This window comes from Penicillium diatomitis (genome assembly GCF_028827545.1).
Source record: "Penicillium diatomitis strain IBT 30728 chromosome Unknown utg000004l_segment0_segment0, whole genome shotgun sequence".
NCBI classification, from domain to species: Eukaryota; Fungi; Ascomycota; class Eurotiomycetes; order Eurotiales; family Aspergillaceae; genus Penicillium; species Penicillium diatomitis.
Window position 1 is genome coordinate 3,524,239 of NW_026623176.1, and position 16,308 is coordinate 3,540,546.

Below are 16,308 nucleotides of genomic sequence, written 5' to 3' on the forward strand. Positions count from 1 at the left end.
GGCAAGGGGGGGGGAAGGGGAAATATAGGCCCTGTCTCGCTCTACTTGGGAAGATCGTCGGGACCGAACGAGTCCGGCAGCAGCTATTTTGGGGTTTGTGTCAGAGGAAGATTCGTAATTATTTGAGAGTGAGAGTGTTTTCAAGGTAGAAATGGGCATTTGGGGGGGGGGGGGGGGGGGTCATACCTCGCCCATTGTCTTCATTTTATAGTTCCCTTTTCCGTCGTACATGTATATGGGGAAGGAAGGGGTTGTGAATTCTCGCATGCTGGATTGCGAAGCCGTGCGTTAGTCGAGTGCGCTTGATGATCTTCCTTCTTTCGGGACATATCGGAGAGGACTCGGCGAGATGGAGTCTGATTCTGTCTTGTCTCTCTCGTCTCGTACGGATAACATGCCCGTGATCGTGAATGTGTGTGTTTGACATTGTTGGCAAAAGACGTTTTCCAAGGACAACTTACTACTGCCGACACATTCCACACGGTGACGCTCCAGGTGTAATATCAGTGGCCACGGCAATAGCGCGGAACTCTTTATGGCCGGCAACCTGCAAGTGAGACGATGGATGATGAAAAGTCAGCTTGACTTGAAACCACAGGCGCAAGGATGTACTTCTTGAACCGTGTTGCACGAGATATGAATATTCTCGTCGGCACGATGATAAGAATCGCGGACAAGACACGATGAAGGGAGTGATTGTATCCCACGTACGATAGCCGTGGCAAAGGCGACTCGTTCGGCGCAGGTTCCAACGGGATAAGAAACGTTCTCGACATTGGCTCCAATGACGAAGTCACCAGAGGCAGTGAGGATACATGCGCCGACGCGGAAGTTGGAGTATGGACCTAGAGGAGGGATAATTTTTGGTCAATCGGGGTATGAAGAAATACGTTGTGTGTAAGTTGATTTAGTCTTCCTCTTGGGTTCTTGTTTTTCGGTGCCTGGTGTGTATTTGGGTCCGGTGAAACGTGAAGGGGAAAGCAAAGGAAAGATGGGATACGAGAGCATAAATGGCTGGGTGTATGTTCAGATATGGTGTCTTGCTTGACCGCTTGCTTCCATGCTCAAGCTAGCTATACTTTCCGAATCTTGACGGGCGATAAGATCTCTCTTGACATCGCAAGAAGGATGGTACCGCTGGCACAGTTCCTCGGGCAAGATAATGCCATATAGAGGAGATACACACATGCCCTGCGCAGCACGAGTCGAGTGGAAGAGGGGCTGGAGTGGCGGAAGCGGAGCATTCGAAGCTTTACTTACAGTATGCGGCGGCCTTGGCCTCGATGGCCTTGGTAGAGAGCGTGTGAAGCTCCTCGGCAGAGACGGCGGGGTTGATGGGAGGCATTTTTGAAGGAGTAGTACAAGTCAATACCGGGGGAGATGTCAGTTGAGGAACAAGAAAGAGAAGAGAAGGGACTGGAAGAGGTGAGGGGAAAAATCTGAATGTCGAGTCCGGTGAAATTGGAGAGCGGAGGAGAGCGGGGATAAGGTGGAGAGCTGTTTGGGTTTGGAGGCGGAAGCTGGCGATAACCCAAAGTCAAAAGAGGGTGCTTATCACGTCTGCAAGACTAAGGAGAACATCCCTTCTAGTTGTCACCTGCATTGGCAGCTGGTGATCTGGACACGGTGGTTTATCTCGATAGCACCACGAGAGAATCAGTCTTTTATGTTATCGTAATGGTGTCAATGGGCCTACCAAACACAGGATTCTGGTTGATGCAAGGCCCGGTTCATTCATCTCATTGAACTTTGAGATTTGGAAGCACGCCGTCTCTCGAGTCCTACAGAAACAAAAGACCGAGCAAGCTTATGGAAATCATATGAACTACACGCACCTTGATATAACTGGTCATCATTTAACCCGTTTGAGGCCTCTAATCAGTGTCAGATACAGGATGATTTGCGCCATAAAAGTGGGCCTGCAGATTAAAACTTGACTTTTCGAGCAGTCCATAAACTTACAAGACCATACGACTTGAGGCATTCATTACAAAGGTGGTTGTGTATGCAGTTGATGGATTGAACCTTCGAGACTGTATCGCTCATCTTCAATAGGTCCCAACGTGAGAGAGCTTGCAGCATCGAAATATAGACATTCGGACTTTTATAGTCCTATTGCGGTAGTTCGAGTCCCCTCTCTTCTCTTCCCGCCTAACGTCTCCTTCGATTAGGTATTATGCAAATTGAGATCAACAATATGATGATTCCTGATGCAAGGTAGGTCCATTCGTGTAATCTCCCATTGGAAGAGTGCAGGTGATTATAGGGGCTCTTGCCAAGTCTTCCAATCCTTGAGAATCTCCTCAAAAGAATCATCGGAACTATCCTCAAAAGGACCCTCGCAAAAGCTATCTGCTGGTAGATAGCGGACCTTTGACACAATATTCAACGAGAGTAGACGCGGTCCTGTACTTACATCTCAATACTGCCAAGTTCGTATGTTCGATTGATAAGTGGTGAATTGGCTGGCAGTATGCTACTTACATATTTAATGGCGAGGTGACCTCTACCTTACTAAGGTTGATAGTGGAGGCTAAAAGTCATTTGCATTTGTTAACCGGCAGATTCCTTCGCAAAAGGTCAGAGAAAATATCTTAATCTAGGGACTCTATCGCGTCCATTGTATTGCAAACCATGGAGAACCGTATCTTTGGCATTAACGAGGTGCTGCGGTCTTTGAATCGATCATCATATCAATTTTCTCGCCGTTGCAATTCATTGGAGCTATGCCAGTTCATGGTTGGGTTTCTGAGCTTGAAGCTACAGGTTGGTGGTTCAGAGGACTAGCGTCGTGTCGAACAAGAGTACTAGTAATATTGATGAATTGACAAAGCAAAAATTCTTCAAAACGAGGGTATAGCAGCCAACGAGAACAGAGCAAGACATCAAGTTAGTATGTGCGTCCATATGCAAGCCCACAAGGGTCAAGTCCACCAAAGAAAGTAGAACAGGAAGGACGAAAAGAAAGACCAAAAAAATCTATCTATATGCAAGATATGCTACCCCAACATCACCCAAAGTACGATCGTAAGCCTTCATAGACCGAGAAGATAAAGGCGGAACTTGGCGCCGAACGCGCACAGGTGATCCCGCACCCGCGATATAGGCCTTTGAGACCCTGTTGGCTCCAGATGGCACGTCCAACGCCAATAAAAGTTTGACGTTCCCCTGTGGCGGCAAGAAGCGATACATCCGCAGTCTGCATGCGTGACTTGATCGTGTCCGCGGGGTAGAATAGGAAGTTGTAGCTGATGCCCGCCGAGGCGCCAGCGAGCATCTGCTGATGAACTGGAAGACTCTCGGTGGATTCTGATGACCCGGGTGGCTGAGAGTATTTGCGCAGTAGCGACGTCGCGCCCTCATAACCACCAAACCAGGCGGCGCTGCCACCAGTCTCACGGATCAATGTCCCCATCTGGCCTCGCCAAAATCCGCGAATGCCTTCTTCCCGAAAGACGCGGACTATCATGCCCAATGGTCCGATGGGCTTATGGTATCTCGCAGAATCAAGTGGCACCTGGATCTTGCACTTGATGAGCTCGATCGGAGTGAGAGCCAAGGAAGTCACAGAACCGGAGAGAGCGCCGCTCGCGACAAGGACCATGAAATGCAACTTGTCGACACCTGGGAAGAAGGCTGCGCGTATTGCATCCTGAATGACGCGATAGCTGAAGAACAGGCAGCTGGTCTCGACGGCGGCACCAAACATGGGCGCACTGATGCCTCGGTACAGGCCTCGAATGCCTTCTGCTTGGAAGGACTGTCTGAAACAGTCCACAGGTCCAGTATATCGAAGGGGAAGGTGGTCCGGTTGAGATTGAAGCCGCACTTTGACCGTGTCAAAAGGATACTCGATAGTTTTTCCCGCCATTCCGGCCACCTGAAAATCATTTGCGACAAAGAGATTAGGTCCTGGCACTGCGGATGCTCCCGTAAGAACGAGACAAAATGAGACACTCACCGATCCAAAGGCAATGTCTTTCATTGCCTCCAGGCCCTGGTTGGGCGGAAGAGAGGGCAGCTCCATTGCGACTGCCTCATCACGGATCGGGATCGCATGCTCGGCTGCCGCCATCAAGGCTTTCACACAATCACTCGGGCGCGTAGGGGCCGACTTATCGCAGGGGCATTGTAGAAAGGAAGAATAGGGGGTATAAGAAGGACGAGGGAAGACACCAAAGGGCGGAGAGGGAAAGAGAAGAAGGTCCGAGTGGAGGAGGGACTTTGATCAAGGAAAGAATTTACGTGAGCGATTTCGCCGGGTCAGTGACGGCGCGGAGGAGTTGGTAGTGGGGTTCGAGTGACAGGGAAGGCGGTCGGGAAAAAAAATCGAGTGATTTGCTCTGGCCAAGCCCTCCTGCAGGGTGAGATTATGCGTGAGAATGATCAGCAAGTGAGATTTGTGCGTGGACAGACTCGGCGCTGCATGCTGGTCTAACCACACAATGAAAAGTGACCACGGGAGGAGGGTCAGGGTCTAGACGAAGTTGTCAACACATGTTTAGGCAGGCAGACGGACTTCGATGAGGCAATTGCGTAGGGCGAGTGGAGTGAAGAATGGAGTCCGCAAATGGAGCCGGACGGAAGAGGAAGAGTCGGAGAGTGGCTGCCCAACCGGCAAGAACGGGGAAGAAGGAGGGGAACGAGAAAAGCGGTTTGGGCGTCGGCTCCGCCAAGACAAATTATCAATCTGATAATCTTTCGGTGAAATTTTCATCCGTCTGCCGGCCTACGAAGTTTTGCGGTCAACCTCACAGCAGCCACCCCCCCCCCCCCACAGTGATCAAGTCAGTGACCTTGTTGTGAGCCCAGCATACTGCCGCCAAGTCTAGGGGTTTTTTTTGTGACTTTCTTTTTATATTGCTGCCCTCTTGCATGATATATCATGTCTGCGACCGCTGAGACCCCCGCAACCACGCCGGCGACCGTGCCAGCCGTTGGCATGCGCAAGAATGGTCAGTTGTCCAGGATTTTTCTTCGACCTCCATCATGTCCCCACTATCATAGGCGCCGCTCTCGTCTGAACTTACGACTAACCCGCTTTGTCTGATCTTTCTAGGCAAGAACTGGCATTCAACCAAGAAGGCCTTCCGACCTACCGCTGGGCTGACATCTTATGCCAAGCGTCAAGAGACTCGCAAGCAGCTTGAGGCGAACAAGGAGCGTGAGCGTGAAATGAAAGAGGAGAAGGAAGCTGAGCGTCAGGTGAGAATATTATTGCGATATTCGTTGTTGGCAAACCTCCCTTGGACTTGACAATACACGCTCGAGTGGGCGGCCATGTCCTCTTTCCCGGGCTGTTACCGGCCACCGACCCGTCTTTTCCCCTGAGAAACACAGTCTAACCAGTTGGACGATTACATAGGCCCATATTCAGCGCATCAAGGACAAGCGTGCCGCCAAGGAGGAAAAGGCTCGCTTCGAAAAGATGGCCGAGAAGATGCATGCCAAGCGTGTTGAGCGTTTGCGACGTCGCGAGAAGCGCAACAAGCTCCTCAACTCTTGAGGATTGTCAAGGAAAAGCTTGAAAATGATGGGCTGGGTTGCTGGAACTCAGACATCCAGTCACCGATTTGCATGTACATACATCACCCAGCTCACATGCAGCAGAGATGCGCTGTAAGCAACGGGTGGTCTAGGACACCGGCGTTCTCTAGGAGTGGTTTCCAAGGGATTCAAAATATTTTATGATATACCAGCTGAGACAGTTGCATTTTGATCTGCATGATCTGTTCCTTCGCCCAGTAGATAATGGTGACTGGGTGAATGAACCCGATAGGTCTCTCTGTAATGATCTGGATGCATCTTGAGCCTGATGCGTCTGGCGATTATTCCGAGGAACTTCTTGATTACCACGAATATTTCTACCCTTGAAATTTCTTCGGCTCACAATTCAGTGTGTATTCTGTCTGGCCTGACTGTTGGAAAAATCCCCTGGTGATCCAAAAGTAATCCGACTTTCTTACGCATCGCCGGGGAACGAGGTAAAACGATTTAGCGAGACACTCAGCCCAGCGTGGGCAAGTACCCCAAGAGGCTTAGACCATGTAAGACAAACTCAAAAGATTGAAGCTTATACTGATTAAGCGTTATTAACACGTGAGTCCATCTATGTCGACGTCCATATCTTTTGAATTGCATATCCTGAAAAAAAAAGATGGATGCAGGGGCGATGGGTACCGTATTCAGGGAGGATGCAGCTAGACCGAGTGATGCCGATCTGCGTGACTTGGCACTATGCTTAATTCACCCCCTCTTTACTTGCCCCCCATGTTTCCCATCATTCCGTTATCTCGCCCTCTTTGCCAGACTGCAATCCTTCGAAATCGCAATCATCATGCTCTTGAGTTGAGATATGGATGTCCATCGCTTCAAGCCCCCACTCCCCTTATCCCCCAACAAACGATCCATCTCCGCTACCTTCCCACTGACCCATGGATCATCATCCTCCGCTCCCCGATCCGATGACCAGCCGACTCCAGACCGAGAGCCGGTTGCAGGCAACAATACAACTGACCTCGCGAGCTCACCCGACACTGGCCATGCATCTCATCATGGCCGCGACCACTTTGTCAATTCATTAGACAACACCCTCTCTCGCGCCCGACCGCGAACCGTCCCAAAATCGGGGGAGCTCCCGAGCTTCGAACCGGTCAGGCCGCAACACCACAGCCACCATCATCGTCATAAGCATAGCAAGTCACGGGAACTGCGGTTTCCACGACCAATGACTCATTTCGCATCGTCGGCTAGTGCTCGTGGCTTGTTCCCTTCCTGGTCGGGTGGTCGTGATAAAGACCGCGACAGCGACCATGGCCTACTGAGACCGCTGACGAGAGAGACCACCCGGTCTCGTTGGGGATCGGAATCGACCGGTCGCCTGAGCTCGGGCAGTCGACGGGGAAGCTTACTGGATGTGCCTGAGCAATATGAGCGACTGGGTCCGATCCAGCGACGGGATCTGTCGTCGATGGCAGATGTGGAGAGAGTGAAAAAGCGACGTGAGCAGGGTGAAGAGTAGGATGAAGCTCTCTCCTCCAAACTTGGGATTATGGTGGGCATAGCTCATCTATATATTCCCGCGTGGCGCAGACCAGACAGAAGCTAACGGGTATATGTGTTGAATAGGTATATTCGGACTGCGCTCACTGGCATCGGTTCTCTTGCGACGGAACTAACGCGACGGTTGGACTACACGTACTATAACCTCCTGGAGAAACTTACGGCGCTCAACTCGACGATCGGCTCATTCCAGGAACTCTCACTATCGGCGTCAACCTTATTGAAAGACTTTGAGAAGGAAACCTCCGAATTGGACCAGGACATTCGGAGACAGATCAATGAGCTTCAGGGATTCGCGCCCCAGACTCAGAAAGCGAATGCGCTGGCCGAGCGCATGGACAAAGGTCGACATCGAGCCGAAGAGCTGAACAAGCGACTCGAGGAGGTCAAGTCCCAGATTGACCGCTGGGAGCAAAGAGAGGCTGAGTGGCAGAGCCGTGTGAGTCGGCGCTTGCGAATTTTCTGGGGCGTTGTGGTTAGTGCAGTCCTCGTGTGCATACTCGCTGGGGCGATTCGCAGATGGCCGAGCTCGCATCCATCACAACAGAACAAATGCCGTCCAATCCCATCCTTGTCAGAGATAGGAAATGAGTCGGTGACAGAGACTACTCCGCCGCTGGATATATGGGACTCTTCGTGGAGAGTTGACGAGGCTACTAGCGAAGCAGGCTCGTCATGGTATCCAAGCAGCCTTGCAGAGCGACTACAGCGCCTCGAGCAGACACAATCGATGTCAAGCGCTTCACCCGGTTCTCGGCCATCGGTTGCGGCAGAGAGGTCCGAGAGAAGTCACGATCCCTTTCGACTGCTCGATGAGCTCTGAATATTCTGGTGAACTTTTCACACCCTTCCAGCTCTTTGCTCTGCTACACTACTGCCCATTTCACGTTCCTTCCAGTCGGCTCTCATCGTCCGCGACTCACACTTGTCACGTGTTGTTTCGTTTCGTTTCTTTCTCTCCTTTTATCGTTCACTTGTGTCATGATACCCCCCCCCCCCATTATTCGTTAGATAATAGATCCTTTTTCATTGTCATCATTAGAAAAGAAAATGCTGTCTCACACCGCCGGCCCCTCGGCTTTCTTCTTCTTCTTATCCTCGATCAGCTCGATATTGGCCTCGGGCACTTTACTGCCGTAGTTTTCCAACAGCCACTCCTTAACATCCTCACTCACATCACCTTGCACGGTGATCTCCTCTGTACCGGCAGGCGACCGAGTGACCGATGAACCCGTAGCCATCTTCTTGCCCAGCTCCTTGGCCAATTTCTTGTTCTCGAGTCCAAAGATTTCTAACCCGATGATGACTGTGACGTACTTGCGCTTGTTTCGCTCGACGCGCTTGATCTGGATTTTGGACGCGGCCTTGCGTTCGGCATCACGGGCTTCGGTCTGGGCAGCCTTGGCTTCTTTCTTTGCGGCGTCTTTGGCGGCGCGTTCTTGCACGGAGACGGAGAGTTCGGAAAGATTTGCGTTTAAGGCGTCTGAAGGGAGTTGATGTTAGGAATTGACGTGATTCACCCCGAGAGAGAGAGAGAGAGAGAGAGAGAGAGAGAGAGAGGGCAGCTTTTCCAAACGAGGGTTTGTTGTTCGAACTCTTCTTTTCAACCCTTCAAGTCTGTGGGTCTTGAATTGGAGGTTAGACGTTCATTCATACCTTCAGAATGTAACCGACTCCAGAGGTCTTCATGGTTGGCTTTTAACCATTCCTCGCATTTTTTGGCGGTGCCTCCAAACTCGCAGTACTATTGTTTATCCTTGTCAATCGAATCGTCCGTCACCTCGCGGCATCGCCATCCTTGTTGAAGACTTAATTGGTGAATTGTACCTCAGGAGGAAGTGTGCACACTATATCGTTCCCAACTCAGGTTTGTTTGTCAGCCTTTCTTGTTCGATTTTTTCAAAATGTTGATAAGGGTCGGGGGAGTTTCAGCTTCAGCCAATTCGGTCAAGGACTTGACTTGCCCCGTTTGTCTTCCTAATAATTCCATTGAAGACGAGAACAGAGAAAACATGACATGAAAGAAAAGAAGAAACATACCTCCACAATACACGACCCGGCGGGCCTGTGATTCGATAGGGCCAGAGTCTGCTACTTCGGCCATTGTGTTTTTCGTATAAGATGAGTTTCGGCTCTCGAGGATAAGTCCTGATGTCACCGGCGCGTTGAGAAGCTCGTCGCTGTTTGCTGTTTTGGGACTGGTGATTGACTTGCGCGGGGTGGCCGGAGGGGCATTTCCTGACTTAGTCCGCTTTGGGACATATTTGAGATCATGTGATGTCAATCTATGTTCTTATCGAGGGTTGAGGTCGAGGTCAGAGCTCTTTGGATGGAGCTACTATACATGTGCGAGAAACAATGACAATTCTATTAAAAGATCTGTTTTGTTCATCGATCTCGGAGAATGAGAGGCGTGTGTCCTTGCTGGTAGTGCAGGGCGAATGATTCACTACTTCGGACTCGTAGCCTGTTGGGCAAGGTAGAGAGCTCCTGGGCGGGAGCTTCGATTTGTTTAAACTTGCCCAGCTTCTTCTGTGTGACTCTTCTGGAATATTGATGTTTTCTTTATGGTGATTTCTAGATCACTATAAGTCCATAGAGATCTAGACTTTTCGGTCCCGAACCATAATCACATATATGCTATACTATTTAAAAGCAGGACTTTACCTTTCCCCCTCGTCCAGCTTATCCGTCTCCGGCTGAGGCGTATCGAATCGACCCGATAAGAGGAAGAGGCTGACGCGCGTGCCCAATTTCATATCATGATTCGTCCACCCAGCTTCAACTAGAAGGCGGCCCCGTTCCTAGTCCCTGTTTGGAAGCAGGATAACTACAAGTACGACTGGAAAAGCTAAGCAGCGCACGATGAAGTATATAGAGTGGTAGTACTGGGTAGATCTACACGGCTATGTGATTCGCCGGGTTTTCTATCCCGTTCTATCAGCGGGAATTGTTTGTGCTTTGGTCTGCGGTTTTATTTGCTTTGTCTGCGTGGCTGGTATCTTGCGCAGCGCAGGGATTAGTTAGTGTGCTTTATCGCTCGACCGTTGTTGGCCTGCATCGTGTTGCATCTTGAGTGCATTAGGCTATAACGTGGGTAAGAACAATTGAGCTTTGAATCGGTACTGTGGTTCTTACTGGTGTAGCAGTCTTACTTCTGTAGTCATGGACTCGTAGATAGAGAATTGCGCATAGATAAAGCACATTGAACGTCCATGGATAGACAGAAAGAGGACTACTTTCTGATTGAACGATAGTTACCTACAGGCTACAGCTGTCAGTAGCTAGTCGAGATAGGAGTGAAACACGCACTGGGTGTTTCAATTGGTGCCCGCTACCATTGTCTACATTTGGGAACGGTCTGTTCCGTGTTTATCGCTATCTGTACTTACTTAGCTACTTTGAGTACTTGTAGGTTAGTACCGTGCCACGGCGATAGGTGTGATTCAACCACATAATTAGGTGTTTACGTATATCGGGTATGTTCTCCATTTCTTTTGGGCAGGTATGTTCGATGGAGAGAGATGGAAAAAGTCAATCCGTATGCTGCTGGCCGTTGACTCTGTGGGACAACGACCGCAGCCCACGGGTGCGGGCAGCGAGAGCTGATAAGGTACGGCCATACAGCCAGTGGCATCAACTGGAATAGAAATGATGCAGATGGAGCGGTGACAATAGAGTTTTAAAAAAAGATCGACCGTTAGCTACCTCTTCATAAGATCATGGCATTCGAATAAATCGCTCAGAGTGGCACTGTTTGCATACGAACAAGTCAAAGAGATCAATCTCTTTATGTTGATATTCATAACTGCAGAAGAGTATCACCATTGACTACCCTGGAGTACGCTTCAATTGAATCAAAGAGAACTGGTGCTTGGTAATCTGCTGCGAATGACGAATGAGGTGGTAATCAAGTTTCACTCTATATCGCCATGGAATACTAAAGAGAATTCGGTACGACGATGACTGCACCTCCTCTCAAAATTTCAAGATAATACGATGGTCAAAAGATTGCTCTCGGCCAACGGATTATTTGACCTTGGGTGCTAAAAAGCTGGCAAGCTTATAAGTCTACTCTTTCAACAGGGCCAACACCCCTGCAAATGAACTCTAAGCATATAATATAAAGGGCAAGTAGTTGCCGGGATATTCCCGGATCCACTCTGGACAAAAACATCAGCCCTGGAGGACTACTCAGAGTAGAGACCCCGGTCAGGCGGAACACATCCCGTATCCGCAGTCTCATATGAGATAGGAAACTGGTGCACCTACGTTTTTGAGTAAGAGTGCAGGCCGAGTCGTCGTATGTCCGGCTTGAGTATGTTCTGGTTTGAAGGTGGGAAATTGGATTTCCATAGAAAAACGCTTGGACCCGATGTGTCGGGGACTCGGGATAGCGGCATTGCGCGGTGCTGGAAATGCGGGGTCCGTTGACGTGAAGTTCTATGCTACAGCATCATGGTGCTGTCTTGCATTGTCCATGTCATGCATTGTCCATGTCATGCACTGTGCTGATAGCTTGCCGCCTGGGTACCTGTGTGTGTGTGTTGGAACTTGGTAAGGTAGGAAATTGTGTGTGGATCAATGTTTAGACCTTTGCGTGGGGGTGTCTTTCTCGAGGGAGTGGGTAGCTATATGAAGGTATCTCTCGTGTCGTCGAATCGTGACCTGATAGGATATCAAGAACCTGCTACTGTCTTTACATATATCCAAAGTAGGCGAGTCAATAGAGTCGACTTCGGTGCTTATGCTTCCTGACTAGAGAGTTTCACTATTCAAATCTCATGAATTACAGGTATAATAATGGGCTTACGCAAGATCTCCCATCTATAAAATTGACTGCTTCTTACTTGCTCCTTCGAGAGAGAATTCACTTCGGTGCTTATCCGAGTAATGTCTCCCTACGCAGGTATCCACAGATCTTGAGGTCGACGTGCTTTCGGAAGAAAGAAACAGTTTGAGAGGTCTAGGTGGTTGTAAACATCATCTGTACTTTACCTTCGTGTAAATAATTTGAGCTTGAGGTTTTCACAAGTGAGGTCGGGTGTGAGATGACCTATACTCAGAAATTTACAGCTTGATCTCATTGGTGATGAGCATGACAAATCTGGTCAGCTATTGGCCTCCTACTTCAATACAGGTAGTCAGTTTCCAGCTCTCATTGGAGAAGGCGCATCAATCTTGATATATCTTCGAATATTGAAAATCTTAAATCCAGTAGGCCTCAGCCAATTGATCTCATTTTGCAAAAAACACAACGCTCAATACCTGCGCAGTCTTCGTAATTCATGTCCGAGTAAAACAAGATCTTCCAAGGCCGGTGCAGTAATTAGCATGATCGCGTTCTTTCAACAGAAGGGACTCAGGTCCCAGAGTGAAGATCCAAATACGGTCCGAGCACTTATCTTTCCGGCGCCAATCCACCAAACTCACAATCCAACCAGCTATGCGCCAGATCGTCAGAATCTGGACGCCACCAGTATACTCGCAGCACTAGCCGCAGGTCTAGAGCGACAGCCTTGCGGAAAGTAAGTCAGAGCGGGGCAAGATGGTAAGAGAAGAGGGGAACCTTGAGGGTGGTTTGTGTTGTTTGTCTGAGAAGAGATTGTGCGTGTAAGATTATTGTGGCGATGAGAGGGAATAAGGTAAGTCTAGATCTCTTGACTTGACTGGGATGAGGAGGTTTCATGTGTGCGAAGTTGGGGCATCGATCAGACATCATGCCTGTGTTGTCTGTTTTACTATTAGATCACGGTATTCTTGTTGTAGTGGCAGTCACCATTATAGGGGCGAGTCTTGGCCCTCGTCGAGATACGTAATGGGGTCTGGAAAGAGGCCGAAGGCCCACAAAGTCTGTTCTGCTGGTTCCATCGAACCTCAATAGATAGCATCTTACACTACACCGAATTCCGTAGATAGTGAAATAATAGTGTACATCCCACACTTGTACCTTTCAACGGAGCACTCTCCCCCTCTCTCTTAGATTGTGAACTCTCGCTGACTCCCATACTCTTCGTAAGGTTTGCTGAAGGTTTCGTGCTCACGGTGGACCCTCACTGCTGGCCTATCCGAGGCCGCTGATGATTCAATCATCATTGAAGGGTCGATCATCCCCCCGTGAACGTTTGATCTGGGAGGCGATCATCACTGGTCGGGGGATTTTATACTTTTACGACAATCTGCAGACGCGCGGGCCTTGTGAAGCTTCCTGGATAGATGGGAGTAGAAAGATGGCGTGCAGTTGTGTGTTGTGTAGTGCGTCGAGGGTGGCAGATTTTGACGGACGGATGAAGAGGCTGGAGTGATGGACGCAATGGAGTGAGCTCGGGCTGTCCTGGCAGGTTTCTACGTCTGTAGGATTCTTAAACTTTGTATTGCAGGTTCGTATGTCTTTGACCTTCGAATTGAGTATTTCGAATGCGCTGGATTCTGCTCGAGTTAAAGATTCACCTATTCTTCTGGAAGAGTAAACTATGGTGTCTCGACTTTAAGATATCCGATGGCGGTACCGTCACGAGAAACACTCCATATTGAACTTTATCATCCATTGACCAACGATGGAAATTTGTGAAGGAATCTTGTTTCGCAATCGACGTATATCGCCATTTATTGTTGTGGCTTGAGAAGCACGACCCATCTGTGAGTATTCTCTCGATACTATCTAGGTTACATTTAGTCCCCAGATACATCCATCCATATATGTCAGACCCCATATTGCTTTCCTCTCTTTGCTGTTGCTGGATTCAAGACGAGCACGCAACTTGACGACTCGATCTATAGTTAGTAGACACAAAAGTCGCTAAAAGACTACAACGGTTCATCCACGACCTGACTAGTCAGTATCTATTTCACGCCTACATGCCTACATATCAACTCAAATCAATTGCCTCTCCGATGTCGTATCTTCTCCGAGATATAAGGTATGTACAAGTATACATATGCACGAGAGAACGGACGCACGCACAACACATACCATACATGTACTTCGACCTCATCTGTCATGCATGAAATAACGATCCACTCAGTCCTAGCAATGCCTACCACCATGTTACGCTAGACTACTAGTTGCTTCCATGCTTCTCCACCAACGTGCGCCTCGGAAGCGCCTGTTCTTTCTCTGTGCGACTCACCAGTCGCCACTCAGGGCACTAAGGCCGGATTGGAAGAAGAGCTACAGCGCGAGAAACCAAAGGAAACCGTCGCCCTGCAAGTCACCCACTGCCCGTCGAAAGATCTCTGCTTGTATCGACCGACAGCCTTTGCATCGGCGCTTTTCGGGCCAAATTGACAGTCATCGGGTTTTCACGAGCTCTGGCCGTTTCTAAGGTACACCTACCCCCTCTTGGAGTGTGTTGATATTGCAAGGCCTACCTCGTAAAGTTAGTGAGGTGTCTTGTATTCGGGCCCAACGAACACGATGCGAAATGGATACTCGATAGTCAATACTCTCCCGTCGGCCAACTTACTGTGGCTGTCAAGCTTGACGGGCTTCGAATCTGCGGTTACACGGTACCTCATCGCCAAAGTGCCATAGTAGTGTCTTGTCGCACCGCGGCCCAGTCGGCATGGTCAGGCCCGTTCTGGTGCATGGTACCAGGAGATAGGCAACATGGATGGTCTGGGTACTCGAGCCGTACTTGGCCTGCATCAAGTGCCTGAGCGTGGTATGTTCCAGCCTCGGTTCCCTTCCGCCAACTGACCGGGCCAGGCCAGACCAGGTTGCGAAGACGAGGTATGTGCACAAGTCTGAATGCGGGATGCACAGTGAGTGGATTACTCAATACTGAATACACAGTGCGCGGTGCGCGGAGAAAAGACTCTATCTTGGTGGGGGGAAGGCGCAATTGAAGTTGTTAGTGTGTCGGTGCGGGCAGAAGCGGAAGTACAATACCAGGAATGGACTATTCGTCGTTGCAAAGTGCTTTGGGGGCGATGTAAGGCGGGCAGTGCAGATCGTGACTGGATTTTGATTTAGATTCACAGTGCAATTTATCTGGGAAGAGATGAGATTGTCAGTCAATGGAGATCAATTGAGTCGCGGAGAGGTCCCCGGTTAGAATTGGCAAGAGAGAATGGACACGTGGGCAGAGAATGCATCATCATTCATGGTTTCTATGGCGAGAGGACTGTTTTGATTGTATTTTTTTCAATTAGACTCCTTCACTACAGTACTTGAGTACACTTTCTCAGTCAATACCGATGAGATCAATTGGAGTGTTCAGGCTTTACTCGGATCGTGCTGCCAGTCACATGTTTCTTGGCTCCGAGGACTGCTAGTCGTCTCCGAAGCCGAGTCCTTGATTTTCCCTCAGATTGTCCTAGTGTGGTGATGGAGAGGGATCCCCGTCGCCGTCAAACGTCCGAAATTCGCTTGACTTCCCGCGTCCATCGAGCGGGCCGAACAGGAGGATCTCCACCGTGGCCAAAGAACCAGCCAAGGGGAAGGACGCAAAGAGATTGATTGGAAAAATGAAATCATATTATTATTATATCGTGATTCGTGATGCTCCTGGGTACTTACTTGGAGGGACCAAACTCTAGCGCTTGCCAGTGGCCGCTCGGTGAAACAAGGTACAGTATGCTCGCCAAGTCCGAGTCCTTTCCCGCAATCGTCCGAAGATATGCGACCGGTTGCGGTTGCGGTTGCGGTTGTGGACGAGGTCTTTTTTGATTTCGAGTATTGAGCAATCGCGGGCGAGGGCCTAGGTTTCTATAGAGCGTGTACCGTGTCTAGTGCAGTATTACTATTTGCCACTGAAGGTGCGCGATCCGGTGTCTGGATGGTAGAACCGCAGTGTGTATGGGTTGAAACTTGAGAGTATAGGTTCATCGGCCACTGATTGCCAAGGTCCAATCTCGAATCTCCCGATCCTGGCTTCTCGTCTCACTACTGGAACTTAGTAAGTTAGTACTAGGAGTAGTTTCAAGTTTGTCATTTTGTGACTGGACCAAGATGACATACAGTAGTAGTATACTAGTAGTATACTAGTAGTATACTAGTAGTATCATTGACATGGCCATGGGGACTAACTCATGCACCTTCATCTTAACGCGAGCGTTAGCTGCGGGTGGATTTCAAGGAATTCCGAGTCTTGGGGGTCATGATTGGGGGCGCCTTGTCGGGGGCGTACGTCTGGACTGGACGACTGCACTACTGCACTACTGCACTCAGCACTGGACCCTGGAGTCTGGCCGGTGGGAACTGGGAAGTGCCCAAGTGGAGGTGGAAGTGGAAGAGTGGAGAGG

At 49.6% G+C, this 16,308-nt stretch overlaps 5 protein-coding genes across 5 annotated transcripts; 2 read left to right on the forward strand and 3 right to left on the reverse strand.

Annotated features, from left to right (window-relative positions):
* Positions 1–41: 41 nt before the first annotated feature.
* On the reverse strand, positions 42–1,345 carry N7539_004444 (cytidine deaminase; the record flags this gene model as incomplete). The annotated part of the gene is made up of 5 exons (XM_056934046.1): positions 42–83; positions 187–268; positions 462–547; positions 712–845; positions 1,261–1,345. 5 exons carry the CDS (start codon positions 1,343–1,345, stop codon positions 42–44), a joined length of 429 nt encoding a protein of 142 aa, XP_056791587.1.
* Positions 1,346–3,010: 1,665 nt separating this feature from the next.
* On the reverse strand, positions 3,011–4,075 carry amcA (putative mitochondrial ornithine carrier protein AmcA/Ort1; the record flags this gene model as incomplete). Its single annotated transcript, XM_056934047.1, has 1 exon — positions 3,011–4,075. One exon carries the CDS (start codon positions 4,073–4,075, stop codon positions 3,011–3,013), a length of 1,065 nt encoding a protein of 354 aa, XP_056791588.1.
* An 810-nt stretch (positions 4,076–4,885) lies between these two features.
* Positions 4,886–5,506, forward strand: N7539_004446 (CGR1 family protein; the record flags this gene model as incomplete). The annotated part of the gene is made up of 3 exons (XM_056934048.1): positions 4,886–4,955; positions 5,060–5,205; positions 5,366–5,506. The coding sequence occupies 3 exons, from the start codon at positions 4,886–4,888 to the stop codon at positions 5,504–5,506; spliced, it is 357 nt and encodes a 118-aa protein (XP_056791589.1).
* An 849-nt stretch (positions 5,507–6,355) lies between these two features.
* On the forward strand, positions 6,356–7,885 carry N7539_004447 (uncharacterized protein; the record flags this gene model as incomplete). The annotated part of the gene is made up of 2 exons (XM_056934049.1): positions 6,356–7,017; positions 7,129–7,885. 2 exons carry the CDS (start codon positions 6,356–6,358, stop codon positions 7,883–7,885), a joined length of 1,419 nt encoding a protein of 472 aa, XP_056791590.1.
* Positions 7,886–8,120: 235 nt separating this feature from the next.
* On the reverse strand, positions 8,121–9,166 carry tma22 (putative RNA binding protein Tma22; the record flags this gene model as incomplete). The annotated part of the gene is made up of 4 exons (XM_056934050.1): positions 8,121–8,545; positions 8,671–8,806; positions 8,890–8,909; positions 9,103–9,166. The coding sequence occupies 4 exons, from the start codon at positions 9,164–9,166 to the stop codon at positions 8,121–8,123; spliced, it is 645 nt and encodes a 214-aa protein (XP_056791591.1).
* Positions 9,167–16,308: the final 7,142 nt, after the last annotated feature.